Raw genomic sequence first — 14,871 nt, 5'->3', positions numbered from 1 at the left:
ATTCCCACACTTTTGACCTGGCATTTCCAGGATAGCGAAAGATCTCCAACTTGCCGCCATGTTGGACTCGTCAACAACATGTAAGCGAGGCATGTCTGAGAGAGGACACTAGGAATTGCGAAGAGATTGGGGTGAGCGAAACAAACATTTTCAAGCCAAAACGAACAATTGTTCATCTTGGATCAGAGGTGACATTATCTTCCTCTGGTGATTTGTAAATACATTTGAGATCTATTTCAAAACTTATTTTGGACGGTAGTGATACTACAAACGCGAAACAGTGAGCTTGTAATTTATGTTTTGGTTCAGTTGTTTACGAAATACAAAGCGGCTTAGCATGCCACATCTTTCAAGTAAGCGTGAGGTATTTGAAGTGACAACAACACAGCGAACAGGGTACCGCCAGGTAAACACAGGCAATCTTAGATTATATCTGCAAGAGTTGACAATACTTTTATTTGTCCCCAATAAATTTTTAATTTTTCGGCGACAATCGATTATGAAAAAGCAAAATCGATTGTCGCGTCGCTTGAACTTTTCGATCAACTTTCGATTATAATCGATCATCGACCCACCACTACTGGTCAGGCAATGGCAGATGGCATAAACCAAACTGTGCCACCAACAAACCATGTGACCCTGGACCCAATTTTCCCAGCTGTACATGTATGTGAGAAAAACATTTCTGCTTTGTTGTTTCTCAGCCAGCAAAAAAAGTCACTTTCAAACAACACAAAAAGGAAATCGACTCTTCATCTTAACAGGACTCACGATTAAAATTGGACCTGCATCTAATCTACCAAAATCCTGGGGCCTGTAGTTCATAATCCGACCACCACTGTTCCTTGGTTAAATACAAACCCAGGCTTGAATTTTGCCGGTCAAAAAAGCTTTAACCTTGTAATTTTATAATGAAGGAAGCTGAAAATATTGTGTAAACTTAATTCGATCAGAGAAAATATACTGCATTTTATGTTTCCCCGTAATCCTGGATTAACTTAATCAGGCTTTAAACTACTAGGTGTAGGTCACGAGTGTGTGTACGTGTTTACGTCACAGGTCCCGTTGATGCTGGAGATTTGTCTTGTACCAATTACAACTGTAGCCAGTCAATACCCAGGACTGTACATCTTTACCACTGTGGCGCGAATGATGAGGCCTGTGCTCAATTTAGCAGCTGCTAAGGTGGAAATGATTGGCACATTTGAGCAGGTGGGTGCATGTCCTGATGCTAGATTACTTTTTGTGTCTTAAGGTGAATAGGTGAGGACCTGTTTATCCCATTTTTTGCAGTACAATACAAAGAGGATATTACCTGATCGCGCGGGGATAAAAATTTTATCTTCAACTGCTGATATATCTCCGAACGGGTGAGAAATATCATATCCAACTACGAGAAGATAAAATTCGTTTATACCCACGCTGGTTTCCAAATATGGTACTTAGCACTGAAACATTCAACCAATCATTTCGCACTGAATATTCGGAAGCTGTGAACGCGCGTTACACATTTCAACCCTTATGGGTTTCTGTTATTACTTAACGACACCAACGGCCGCACAACTTTGCACATATTCAGGATACACTAATTATTGGCTGACACGTCCGTAACCATGATGACATCAATATCCTCACATGAGAAAGATAAAAGTTGTATCTTCATTTTGCTTGCCGAAAATACCAAATTTTAGGAACAAGCAAAATCCCGATATTTCATCAATATCTATATCACAACAAACTTTAATGCCTCTCTTCAGTAGAGCTTGTCAGCAACAATTTGATTATCAAAATACAACAATTAAATTTCAAGAAGGAATAATTTAGAAAATACAATAATAATGCTAAAACAGGATATGTTTAAAAAAAATGTAAACATAAGAATGTAAAATTCGTTAGTTGACTTTTTTCAATGAAATTTGAAAGAAGAGATCGAGAGGTTAGTTTCTTCTTAACCATAAGTAAATAACCGAACTTCATTTCATTCCCTACCCTGGTCGCAGAGGTTTTTCTTAGGCCGTGAAGCGGCGAGAAGAGAAAAACCTCTGGTTACCTTGGACTTGAATCTCACTTTCATCTAGACGCCAGGGTCAGGATCTAACCCTCAGGCTCGGATTGGTTGATATGTTTACAAAGACGGGTGTTTGCTAAGTTTCCATTGGACCCTTTGTTAATTATCAATTTTGACACGTTTGACAGCTAGCGTGTTCGTGAAAGTGAGATTCAAGTCCCAGGTACCCAGAGGTTTTTCTTCTCTCGCCACTTCGGGACTCGCCTTCGCCGCTTCGCGACTCTCTCGCGGCTCAAGAAAAACCTCTGGGACCATGCAGGGTATTCATTTCCTGCCGAAAAAACCAAATGAAAATGCAAAGTTATGCGGCTTAATCAGTTTTGTGTTAAAGGGAGTGCAATTTGGTTCTTCCTCGGCATTTCTTCCACGCGTGCAAATATTGCAAACAACGATCGATGTTCTGGTTAAATAGGAAACCGTGCAACCCAATGTGCTCTCGCTGCCAAGGGCATGACACCAGTTCCGTTTATGGAAACCTTTTCACGTGAGAAGATGTATGATTTCCTTACATTTGTGCCTGCTGCCCGCCAGAAAAAAACCCGGCCCCTCTTTCTGGGGGAAACCTGACCCCTCCCGAATGCAGATTCAGGTTAAGGGAGTCAGGCTGTGAATTTTGTGTCAAAACCATTGAAGTAAGTTGAACTCGCAGCTAATGCAACTAATAAAACGTCGCATGATTGGTCAGACTAGAATTTTTAAACATGTACTGACGTGATCACTACCATAGCAACCTCGAACAAACTACGTCATTAATGCCATAGCACCTGCTACCGCATTAGGCGAACAGTGGAAACAACAGTTTGCTGCTGTAGTTTGAACTGCAGCAAACTGCATAATTTAAAGAACTTACGGCCGGCGTAACTCCCAACGTATTCAATTTTTCAAGGTCTACACGAATGTTGCTGTTGTCAGGGACGAGGTACACGAGGGGGTAAGTCAAAACAATGGCTACAAGTGATAGATAAATCCGTAATTTTCCCGCCACGCTGATTCGAGTTGCTCAGAGCATGGTTAGCGTTCAGCCGAGTTAAATATCGTGACATCGATAACGATGATCACGTGTCAATATGTGTGCTTATGGATCACGTCCGGCTTGTCAAGTGAAAACACTTGTTTTATCTGCTCATCGAGGTTGAGTCCTGTTGAAGGGGGTTGATATCTGGATTGTTGAACGTCTGGGAAGATCCCGTGCATGCTGTAGGCTAAACGCGATTGCCGCGCTAAAACAAAGTAAAATAAATCAAATCAAATGAAAGTAGATCAATTAAAAAATTGGGTTTGATGAGGAAATCCTCATCAGTAAAGTAGAGAACCGTTAACTGAACCTTCATGTGACTCCAAGTGCGGGAAGCGAACCAGGGACACATTTTGTAAAGGTTAGTTCTCCTCTGGCCACTGAACCACCCTCGCCAACCCTTTTCCCGCAATGTGTTGGTTTTGATAAGATGATTGACGTTAATAAACTATGATTTGAGCACCTTGGTCCTAAGTGTTGCGTCTTTGTGGTAAATAAGAAGTCTTTTTCACTTTGCTCGGTTTTTTTTCTTTGCACACTCAGGAAACCACTCATCTTGAGTTGAAGCAAACAAGCATTTTGAGTGCCGTTGCAAGCCTGACGCCGTTTTCTGATTTTAACCAGAGTCCTCGTAACATGTACCAATGTCAGGTAAATTGAATAGTGTGGTTAATAACACTGATTAAAACTGGCGACCGTGCAAGGAGATTGCCTCCCGCAAGTGTCGCCATCCACGCGTCCCTCCCCCTCGAATACACGGCAGTCTCTCGCGAGCTTGCGTGTATCAACCCACGTTATCATCTCTAAGGAAAATGAAGTACTGTTTGCAGTCATCTTAACATCGAGGGTTTGCCTCCCACGAAAAAGGATTCCTTTCCTCGCGTTACAGTCCTGCATCGCACAGAATGCTATTGTTTTCTGCACTTGTGGTGCGAAATTTGTGGGAGAGCGATGTTTCATTCGTTGGAATAAGGTGCTGCCCTCGTAGTTATCCAAGAAGTTCTGTTTTTCTGAAAAATTTGGTTGTAAAAACAAGTTACATAAAGCACTGGAAGTAAAAAGTAAAAAAACGTCCTGTGTGTGTTTATTCAGATGGGAAAACAGACGATGGGAACTCCAGCTCATGCGCTGAAATATCGTGGTGATAACAAACTGTACAAACTACAGGTAAATCTTGCTGTTGGTTTTGCTAAACTTTCTGATGATAATAATAATAATAATAATAATAATAATAATAATAATAATATTAGTAATAAAAAAAACAATTACACTTTTTAGTTTATCTGACTAACTTTGGAACGTAATTGTAATGTAATTTTGTGATTAGTGTGGTTAATTTTTTTTTAGTGTTAGCATTTAGCGTAAGCGGTATTAATGTAAGTAGTGTGCTTGTATATCTTTTTGCATAAACCAATAAAAAAATGTTTAAAAAAACGTGGGGGTTAAGGCACTGGAGGATGTTTTCGTGCATTACATTCTTCGTCCAAGTTTTCACTTGTTTCTCGGGATGGGAGGCCGAATGGGTGTCTGGGTGGTTGCAGTACCTTCAAATGGTCGTTTCTACAGAAACCGTGTTTACGCTCAGGCATTTCTACACCGTTATGCTGCATAGATTAAAGATTTCAACATCGTTTACCTTGAAGTCGTAATCTTAGTCGCCTAAGATATCTGCAAAGCATGACGGTAAACTATTTTTTCTCATGGTTTATTGTTGAAGACTCCACAGAGTCCTCTTGTCCGACCCGCTGCGCATGACGAGTTGGCCATGGACAACTATGCCATTGGAACAAACGCAGTTGTTGCTGTTATTTCGTACACTGTAAGTATTACACAGCGCACCAAATCATCAGACCTGCAGGGGGCCGTTTCTCCGAAAACTTCCGATAACTTTTCTGGACCGGAAGGCCATCTATGAAGATTCCTTCCGCTTGTTTTGATAAGGTCGTCTTTTAACATGTTTTACAAATAACAAAAAGCAAAATGATCGTGAAGTTTGACAACTTAAAACCTCTCCCTTCTCAAGTTATAAAGAAAAATTTGTCATCCGAAAAAGACCCCAAAAGTTTCAGGACTCAAGAGCAACGAGCCCTCGGACACAGCGCTTTCAACAACTCTCGTTATTGCCTCAGAAAACAATTGGCACGAAAGTGAGAGCAACTGATGGACAAAGAGTTAACAAATTGTTCCTGTTGTTGTTGGAGTTGATATAACCAGTTTTTTTTTTACGTGTTTCAAACCCCACCAACGCAACACCAGAAAGTTTCTTAAAAAACTAACCCCATCATTCTTTTCCGCAATAGGTTAAGTGTGTTCGTCATCCCGGTTTTTCTGTATTTCGCTGTCGATATCTACGTCTTGATGCCTAAAATCATGATTTTGTTTTCTGAACGTATGTTCTTTCGAAAAACCAGGTGTTTGATGATCCCTCACTTGTAAAAATACTTCAATAAAAATACGTCCTTGTGATTGATCGTGCTTTGGTTTCCTTTTAGGGTTATGATATGGAGGACGCAATGATTCTCAATAAGGCATCCTTTGAACGCGGCTTTGCTCATGGTACTGTGTTGAAGTGTGAGGTATGAAGGCGGTGAGAGTTTTTACTTACGATAACGCGTTTTGAAATTCCCCCCCTTTTCTTCTTTAACTCTGTAACTCATCAATTTAGTAATTTCATTTTTTTTACGTCATTTCACCGATAATCAGTTTCGTTCGAGGAAGTTTAAGCCAGAGAGTGTCTAATCGGTGTGGGTGGGTAGGTCGTGTGTCGTGAGTCGTGGGTCCGAGATCCTCCATGTATACACGTCATGTATACATACTTTTAACCCTAACCCTAACTCTTAGGGCAATTGCAAATTTGGACCTAGCACTGAGGGAGCATATATATATATATATATATATATTTTTTTTTTTTTTCATCTTCAAACAAACACGACCCACGACCCACCACACACTACCCGCCACCCTGACGACCCACGACTCACCCACCCACGTGATTTAGCCTCCCCCTTTAAGCCAACGTGAAGCCGTAAACCGAGATTTGAAGAAACGGGAGGGAGGGAACAAATCGTTTTCTCTCCTCGTTTATTTTCTCGGGGGTTGGGTACGGTTACGCTTAGGCCAGGTTGTTTAAGTTCAACGGTGGCACACTTTTTACACTGTTTTTGGTTGCCGCTCGGTAACTCCTGCATGGGAATAGCCGCCCCTGAACATTGCAGGAAGACAATGTTTCGACCGGCATCCCGACAAGAATGACGCAAGTCGCTATCCACGCTTTTTCGGCTGTTTCAACTGGGTTTGATGCCGGTCAAAAGAGTGAATCAAATAAAAGCGTTCTCAAGAGAACACGAAAGAAACAACCCGCCTAAAAGGGTTGTTTCTTATTGAATACGTCTAAAGTGACAAGAATATGACTTACAAGTCTTTTTATTTTGTGGTGGAGACGATTGAAATTGTTTTTACACTGCGATGTGTGATTTCTTTTTTTGTTTGGTTTTTTTCTCAGATTGTGGATATTAATAGAGTTCGTGGTGACCAGAATTCAAACCTTAGATTTGGTAAATCTGTGAGCTCATTTTACTTTGTTTTTGATAGTCATCCACATTTGCCATGTTTTGTTCAAATCTACTACGGCAAGTTTTATTTATTTATTTATTTATTTATTTACCCTTAGGCTGCCTTCCAAATGATGAACGAGTCCAAGGATTTTTGGATGTGGATGGTCTTCCACCAATTGGTGCCAAACTTGAGTTTGGGACCCCGTATTACTGGTAAGACTGTGGTATTTTAGGTAGGAATCCTGTTTCTGAGTCACTTTTTTCCTATGGGCCATCAAGTGATGACATCATGTTATGCGTGTCATCTGATTGGCTTTGAGTGAGGCATCGCATGATTTATTGACCGTTTTTCGCGTGACGTTTTTGCTCTTGGTCAACCTGATAAGACATTATGTCTGATGCTGGTCTTATTGTTGCTATTTTGTATAAAAAGTTTTTCTTTGGGAACAAGAACAGTTGCTTTGGGCACAACATTGCTCTATTCCTTTGGTTGTACTTTGCTTAGCTCGGTAATGGGCTAAAAAATCCCGCTCTTATTTCGCAAGAACTCTGGAGGAAAATTGAAAGCAGTTTGACTTCAATCATTTTCCCGCCCAGCCGCCCTTGAGATTTGCGCTGCCCTCTTGTGTTTTTTAACAATTTTTTGATTGGTTTATTTAATTGTCGGGCTTTGGTCTGATTGGCGTAAATTTCACTTGATCATCATTTGAACGGCTTTTCTCTTGCAGTTATATCAACGACAACACTGGCAAATCTTTTGTAGAGAATTACAGATACCTAGAAAACGCCATTGTGGATGATGTAAGCTGGAGGCTTTACTTAGTGAATTTGCACGAATGTATTTTAACCCCTTGATTTCTTGTGGACGCTTAGACTTATTCAATGATCACCTTTTAAATCTTCGTTGCAGATAAGAATTCTAGGAAATGATGAAGGCACTGGCTCTTTGAATAGAGTTGCCATAAAATTGAGAATCCAGGTACATTTTTAAAGATGTCTGTACGACAAAGTTTCGAATGAAGCAAACACGTTTTCTTACTCATTAGAATGAACATGAAAATGACTATGGCCTTTTCTTGATTCTAGAGAAATCCAATCATAGGAGACAAGTTTTCTAGTCGCCACGGACAGAAAGGAATCTGTAGGTAGGTTTGTTTGACATCTGCTTTTTGGGAAATTTTCGGGAGCAAAAAGGCCTAAGTGAAAGGTTTTCAAGGCTAGAAAAGAATTTCTAAAGAGATTGTCGGACTGCAACTCAGTGCGAACTATCCTGTAACTGTATGAGTACGAACGGTTTTAAAGTAAAAATAGGGAATGAGCGGTTCTTTGTTATATATTCACGTTGTCGTGAATACCCTTAAAATTTTGTGATTTCACGTTGTTGCATGTTTTCTGGAGAATGGCAAAGAAAAGCACTAGAGAGCGTACAGCGCGATTACTTTTTCTTGTTAACTAATAATGTTCGTGCTTTGTGGGGTTGTCGTTACTTAAAGTCCCTACTAACTCTCCCTGGCCTCATAACTGCAAAGTTTTAATCCCTGAAAACACCTTCCTTCCAGAAGGATGAAAGCACCCGCAATCAACCCACATATTACCTTTCTCTTCAGTTAAAATATCGTTGGTGTCCAGAAATTTACGGAGTAAATGTCTCTAAAATGTACCTCCAACCTTGCTCTAAAGTAACCATTTAGACAGTTGAGATAACTGTAGTGTCGTTGAATGAGAATGTGAATATTGTTACCCGTAATTACTCGGAAAAGAGCGGCACATCGGGAGTGGCTTATTGGGGAGCTCTCCGAAGCATACAAGGACGAGGACTACGGATACGAGAATGCCAACAAAGAGAGATGCAAAATAAACAGGTTTAATACGCCCTTAATGTGCGTTTTCACATTTCGTAGCCGTTCTCGCCTTGATAACGACGTGAAACAACCAAATTTGTGCTTCTGTGGAGGAACGATGGAGTTCCATGGGTTGCACAATTGCCTTAAACCTGACGATAACTTGCTGTATAGTTAGAAAAAGTAGGTATAGTTAGGTATAGGGACACGTTGTGATGTGAATGAAAATTTGGCATCGCAGTACGTCCGTTTCTGTGTACAAGTGCCGAGTAGTTCCTCGGCTCGAGCGTCTTTTCTCGGACCTCTCTCGCTGTGCACTGACTTCATTTTATTTTTTTTTTGCATAGTTACCTGTTCATTTCATTCGATAATGTTAAACGGTTCACCTTTTTACTCCCTCAGCCAAAAATGGCCGATCGAAAACATGCCATTTACGGAATCAGGAATGACACCGGACATCATTTTCAACCCTCACGGATTTCCCTCGCGTATGACAATTGGTAAGGTCGCTTTGCAGTCTGATATTCATTTTGCGTTTCCTTAGAACTTTTTCAACTACCACGTTCAGTGCTCGTCTGGTTTACACTAGCGTCGTCATGGCGCTTGAGATCTTGTGTGCATTGTCCAGCAAATGAGGGGAGATCACGTCCTTCAAATGTGCATTATTACTCCTTATGTTTACGGTAATCAGGCATAACTTCTCTTGATAAGAATGATGCGAGCGCGGTAGAAAAATCTCCGGTACTCCTCGGGTCATCTTTATCAATGCTTGGAATTCTTCGGAAAATTTTCGGAAACCTTCGGCAGTGTTCGAAAGTCAGCGAAAAAGTTTCGGTCATTCGGGTGAGGAGAAACGAGAACCGAACACGAAGGTAACAAGCCGGAGGGAATTTGGACGCGCGAGAATGAGAATGAGAAGGCGGGTGTGAAATTTCCTTTACGCGCCCACTACTTTCCCATGGAGCAACTGCTAGATTAATCCAGAATACACGACTGGCGGAGCCGCTTCCCTTTTTCCATCCAATGAAATTAGAGATTGCAAAGTGCTGCGTCATATTTGTTTTAGAGGTTTGGAAGGCGCAAGGTTAATGTTTTTTTGTAATTTTTTACTTTTTGCAGGTATGATGATAGAATCTATGGCTGGGAAGTCAGCCAGTCTTAATGGAGTGGTTTATGATGCTACGCCTTTTACATACTCCGAAGATGACCCCGCTGTGGACTACTTTGGAAACCTCTTAAAACAATGTATGTTGGTTTCTTTTTAACATCTCTGCTTAATATTTCAACTGCAAACACTCTTTGTCTCTCTGGGTGTTATTCTTTTTGGCAGGTTTTGTCTCATTAGACTTCAGGTTTCGAGGCCCGCGCTTTTTAAAGTCTGCATGTGAACCATTTTATTACTGAATCCAACTTCCCGATTCTCTTCTTTACTTTGGGTCTTTTTCCTTCGACAACGATTTTGTTGTTACAAGTATTACTCTACTTATAACACACTGATGAAGTTAGGCAGTGCCTTTTGCGACCAATACAGTCGCATTTGCGACTAAATTTTTTCCTTTGCGACTAAAATATCTGGAGAAGTCGCAAATTTGCGACTTGTTGTCACCTTCGCTCTTTCGAAACAAAAGGGTTAGCAGTTGCCACTTTGCTGCTACTTTTGCTAAAATAAATAAATAAATGACAAAATTATTTTGTTTCTCGCTGTGAATTTTCTCTGAAGATAGCGTAATTGTAGAGTAATTTAGATGCGATGTTACGTGCACAGATCCATTCCTTCGATCATTCGCCATTTTCAGCGGTTTCTTTTCACACAAGTATTGCGGGCTCATATTTTTTTTTGCTAAACCCCTTACAACACAATGCAGTGCGGCAATTTTGCGACTAAACTTTGCGAAATTGCTACTAAATTTTCGTATCTTATCGCAAAATGCGACTGGATTTTTTCGTTAATTTCGAGCCCCGAAATACAACAAATTCTTCACTGTTTGATCAGCCTTTCACTTCTCGTTTGTTAAAATAGTTACACGCTGATCAGGTCCTTCAACAGGATTCGGTGCTTCATTTTTGTTACGTTGGTCGTTGCTGCTACAATTTAGCAATAAAGACAGAATGTGTCCCCAGGCGTGATGTGGGTACCAACTTGCCAGGCCGTGGGAAATATTGAACTGAGCAATTTGTTGGGTAGTGTCGTACGTACCTCTTTGAACGGGCTTCAGCATTGGCCAAAAGAACAACGGAACAAATATAACAATGGATTCAGCACAGAAAACAATAGGAAGTACGAAACTTTTCAGCCAATGAAATATAGTGTTCAACAAGAGGTACGACCCTATCCAATTTATTAGGAGATCGTTAATAGCAACCATAATTTTCTTGTTGTAGCTGGTTACAACTACTATGGCACTGAACGAATGTACAGTGGAACAGATGGCCGCGAGTTTGAGGCAGACATTTTCTTTGGAGTTGTTTATTATCAGCGACTGAGACACATGGTGGCTGACAAGTTCCAGGTAATATCCATCATACCTTGCACTGCGTTATTTGAATACACAATCACCTGCTAATACTGGACAGAGAGGCTGATAAAATAATCACCAAGTGCAGTTGTATTTGAAGTAATATTTCAAAAAAACGAGTGCGAGTGCTTCATTGGATTTCCAAACACAAGAAAACATTAAAATGTTTTCGTGCGTTTGGGAAGCCAGTGAAGCATGACGCACGAGTTTTTGAAATTACTTCTCCAACAAAAGAAATTATAATTTCAATCACTTTTTTTCAAGTCAAATATTTTGTACAGCTCATGGTTGCTCAGAAGCATGTGAGAGCTGCTAGCAAGCACTCGTTGCCGTTAATTGATTTCAAAACACGTGTGTTTGAAATCATTGATTTCAAACCACATGTGTTTGAAATTCATTTAGTGAATCAAGAAGTAGTGTTTCATTGGGTTTTAAACTCGTTCGCCTGACCAGAATGGGGCGATGCAATTGGCTTCTTAACTTATGAATTATTAACGAGTTTGAGAAGGCTAATAAAAACCTCTCTAAAGTCTAGCTTTTGCTCATTCTGGCCGTCGAGTGTGACGCACAAACAAAACGGTGAACAAGATTTTGCCACGCGTTTTTCTCGCGCGCCTTCATTTTCGCTCAACTTTCCTGAAGACTAGAATGATGCAGTCGAAACGTGGGGATCAAAATAACAGGTGACCAAATCCTGTGACAGACGGTGTGAAACTAATGAGGTTTTTACGACGTTTTGAGATTTCAATGGCCAGTGGATGATGACATCATGTTATGCGTGTCATCTGATTGGTGCTGAGAGTTGTCTCACGTGATCACAGCTAGTGTCTTACTGGTTGGTACTCGCTGATTCTTCTCGTTCAGCAATCAACTTGATAAAACAACATGTCTGACACTGGTGTCCCGAGGCAAGGTTACCTTTTCATTGTGGTATGGTAACCGTGATTATGCAATTCATCAGAGATTTCCGAAGCATTCCTATGGTAACATTTTGTGACAAGATAAAGTGTGCTTTATGATTAAACATGTTTCAGGTGCGATCAACAGGCCCTATTGACATCCTAACTCATCAACCAGTGAAGGTAACTCTCACAATGTCACGCCTTCGACCAGTAAATGATGACGTCCTTTAATGTGTCTGTTCTATCGATTTTAGCTGTAAAAAGTTGTTTTCGCAATCTATGTGATAACTCAGACTGTCTGTTAATGGTAATTTTTTTTCCTTTCCTGTCAATTTATGTAAAGGGGCAGTGTCATGGATTGTTAGTAAAAATCTGAAAAGCAAAGGAGACCTGTTTACCTATGGCAAATGAAAATTAATAGCCAAAGTTTCTTCAAAACGGCTATTTTAGCTCACAGAAACCATTTTTAAGTGTTTTTAGTTACGCGTAGCCAAGATTAAAATGAATGCCAACTTGAAAACGTCTGGCCGACGTTTTCAAAATCTCTTCTTGCATCTTTGATGAACTCCTGTAATCACTGAGTGTGGCTCATTTTTCTTTTAAAATTTTTATCGATTTTATCCCACTGGGGTGATCCAGAAGAATGAAACGGTCACTGAAAATTGATAAGGTAATTTTATGGTCGAAATAAAAGGGATAATTCCCATAATACTAACCCTTTAACACCTCTCTGTTGTGAGTGAGCTCTTATAAGAAGGTCTTTTGGGAAGGGGAGACTTCCTGCAACAAAAACTATACCATTCTTATCTAGCCCTCAGACTGAAGTCCCCCTGACTCAAGTCACTTTATGCCCTTTTTTTGCCGCTAATCGTATTCTCCCTTTAGGGTCGCAAACGGCAAGGTGGTGTTCGCTTTGGTGAAATGGAGCGAGACGCATTGTTGTCACACGGAACATCTTTCCTGTTACAAGATCGTCTCATGAACTGCTCCGATAGAACAGTGGTAAGAGATGGCGATTTATACTAGTTTCGCCAGTGTGCCATCTTTCATTTCAATCAATCGCTTTACTTTTTTGAATATGGATCACCCAAAAAAATGATTGTTAGTTCTCTTTGGGGACTAGCGGTAGACCACCAAGATTTTCTCCTAGGACTGACAAATAACCACTCCCTTTCACACCTTACCCGTTCATACAACGCCTTTGGTTTTTCACCCACAGGGTCAAGTATGTACCAAGTGCGGAAGCATATTGTCCAGTCTTCTGGACAAACCAGCAGTGGAGGTAGCAGCTGCGGCTGCGCACATGGAGCGTAAATGGACATGTAAAACTTGTGATAGTGGTGAATACATTCAGCTGTTGGCTTTTCCTTACGTGTTTCGGTACCTCGTAGCTGAGCTAGCAGGGATGAACATAAAGGTGTCTTTAGATGTGAAAAGAGTTGGGAGCGGGTAACAAGGTTTTATTCTTCTTCGAAGCCGTTGGAGAGGACCTGGAAACAAGTTTGCGTCGCTCAACGCTGTTCCCAGTGTGAAATCTGGGTAGGATGTTCGCCAAAATCCGAGATATTCTCAATGCCGTCAGCCGTCCTTCCAGCCATAAAAGGGAGCTTAAGCAAGGACGACGAGATCGCCACAAAACAAGTTCATGTCTGCCTCCTCTTCAAAGCGAGTCTAAGTCCGAAGTTTTTGTGATGTTAATTAGTTCCCCTTTACACAGAAATGAAAACTGATTCTTCGCACCAAGACTCGATTTGAAGAGGAGGCAGACATGAACTCGGAAATGGCCCATTGAGCAAAAACAGTGGTTCTGCACGTCCCGCGCATGCTCTTCACCAACGATAATGGAGACCCTGGGAACGAGGTTGGCTCTTCACATTTTGGTGCATTTCCTTGCAGTTTTTGTCCTGAAAGCGACTTGGCAAATTTCCGTTTCGTAAACGCTCTATGCCATTTCAACGGCACTCAGAAAACTTTTTTCTCCTACGTGGTTTTTTTTTTTTAATAAAGAAGAAACGATGACCAAATAACGTATCGAACCCAAAAGAAAAATGAAGAGAAACAATGAAAACAAAAAGACCAGTCCAGGCTATTGGATTAGCAGCGTGCGTCACTCACCACTACACTGTCGAGTCGCACAGCCAAAACATCAAAAAAATTTATATATTTAACTACTTTGTATAAAATGTAAGGTAAACCTTTAACACCATAATCATTTCTCAATCTAGGCGAAATTTTAGCTGATTCAGTTGAAAATTCAACTTCCTCGGGTCTAGTTTCTTTTGCAAGGCTTGGCTACTAAGCATGGCAACGTGAAATGACCACATTTGGAAAAGCCTTAAATAACAATTAACACAACCAGGTTCTCTGAGCCCGCGAGACTGAGCACCCCCAGCAAACCATTGTTTTACCTAGGTACTTCATGTATCCCCTATTATAGTGTATTATAAGGAATACATGTAGGGCTTACCATGTTTTAACGAAAACCGCTGGTCAGCAACCTGGTTCTGGTCGTTGCTGTCTTAGTAAGGTCTTCCCCAAATTTGAGGTTGTGTGGAGGACATAAGCACCTGACGATGATTTTTCAATTTTCTCTCTAAATACCCACACCGTTCTCATCAATTTTATTTCTGAAATATGGACACACACTTTCCATGTCTATCGACTTGGAGTAATCGCAAAATTATTACAATAACGGGAAATATTTTGGCAATCTTCTTGAAGCCGTCGTCGTTCTTGCTTAAGGTCGCTAATGTCCACGCGTGTACCAGTAAAACGGAAACTCCGAAAATGTTGTTCGCAATACTGACTGTGCAGTCGAGATGTTCACTGTGACAAAATTTGTCCGACATTGGCCGGACAGTTTTCCTCATAAAGAGAAGTTTGGTCAATTTATTTTGATGAGGACTAAATCTATACCCAGCCTGGAAAAGGAAAGGAAAGGAACTTTATTTAAGTGTGTAGTCGTTCTAGCGCTG

At 40.7% G+C, this 14,871-nt stretch overlaps 1 protein-coding gene across 1 annotated transcript in view; it reads left to right on the top strand.

Moving 5' to 3' along the window:
- The window catches only part of LOC138044754 (DNA-directed RNA polymerase I subunit RPA2-like), a 41,949-nt gene extending 27,999 nt beyond the window's left edge, over positions 1-13,950 (top strand). Inside the window, exons 20-36 of the mRNA XM_068891179.1 lie at positions 1,060-1,212; positions 2,955-2,999; positions 3,627-3,734; positions 4,176-4,250; positions 4,801-4,902; positions 5,576-5,659; positions 6,586-6,637; positions 6,754-6,850; positions 7,366-7,438; positions 7,548-7,616; positions 7,724-7,782; positions 8,881-8,978; positions 9,598-9,723; positions 10,861-10,988; positions 12,029-12,076; positions 12,782-12,898; positions 13,116-13,950. Of these exons, the coding sequence (XP_068747280.1) occupies positions 1,060-1,212; positions 2,955-2,999; positions 3,627-3,734; positions 4,176-4,250; positions 4,801-4,902; positions 5,576-5,659; positions 6,586-6,637; positions 6,754-6,850; positions 7,366-7,438; positions 7,548-7,616; positions 7,724-7,782; positions 8,881-8,978; positions 9,598-9,723; positions 10,861-10,988; positions 12,029-12,076; positions 12,782-12,898; positions 13,116-13,349 (1,668 nt within the window). The 3' untranslated portion in view covers positions 13,350-13,950. The remainder of the gene's footprint in view (positions 1-1,059; positions 1,213-2,954; positions 3,000-3,626; positions 3,735-4,175; positions 4,251-4,800; positions 4,903-5,575; positions 5,660-6,585; positions 6,638-6,753; positions 6,851-7,365; positions 7,439-7,547; positions 7,617-7,723; positions 7,783-8,880; positions 8,979-9,597; positions 9,724-10,860; positions 10,989-12,028; positions 12,077-12,781; positions 12,899-13,115) is intronic.
- The last annotated feature ends 921 nt before the right edge of the window (positions 13,951-14,871 follow it).

Source organism: Montipora capricornis, chromosome 1 (assembly GCF_036669925.1).
Source record: "Montipora capricornis isolate CH-2021 chromosome 1, ASM3666992v2, whole genome shotgun sequence".
NCBI lineage: Eukaryota > Metazoa > Cnidaria > Anthozoa > Scleractinia > Acroporidae > Montipora > Montipora capricornis.
The sequence above is the reverse complement of the archived record's forward strand: the minus strand, read 5'-3'. Positions and strand labels throughout refer to the sequence as shown.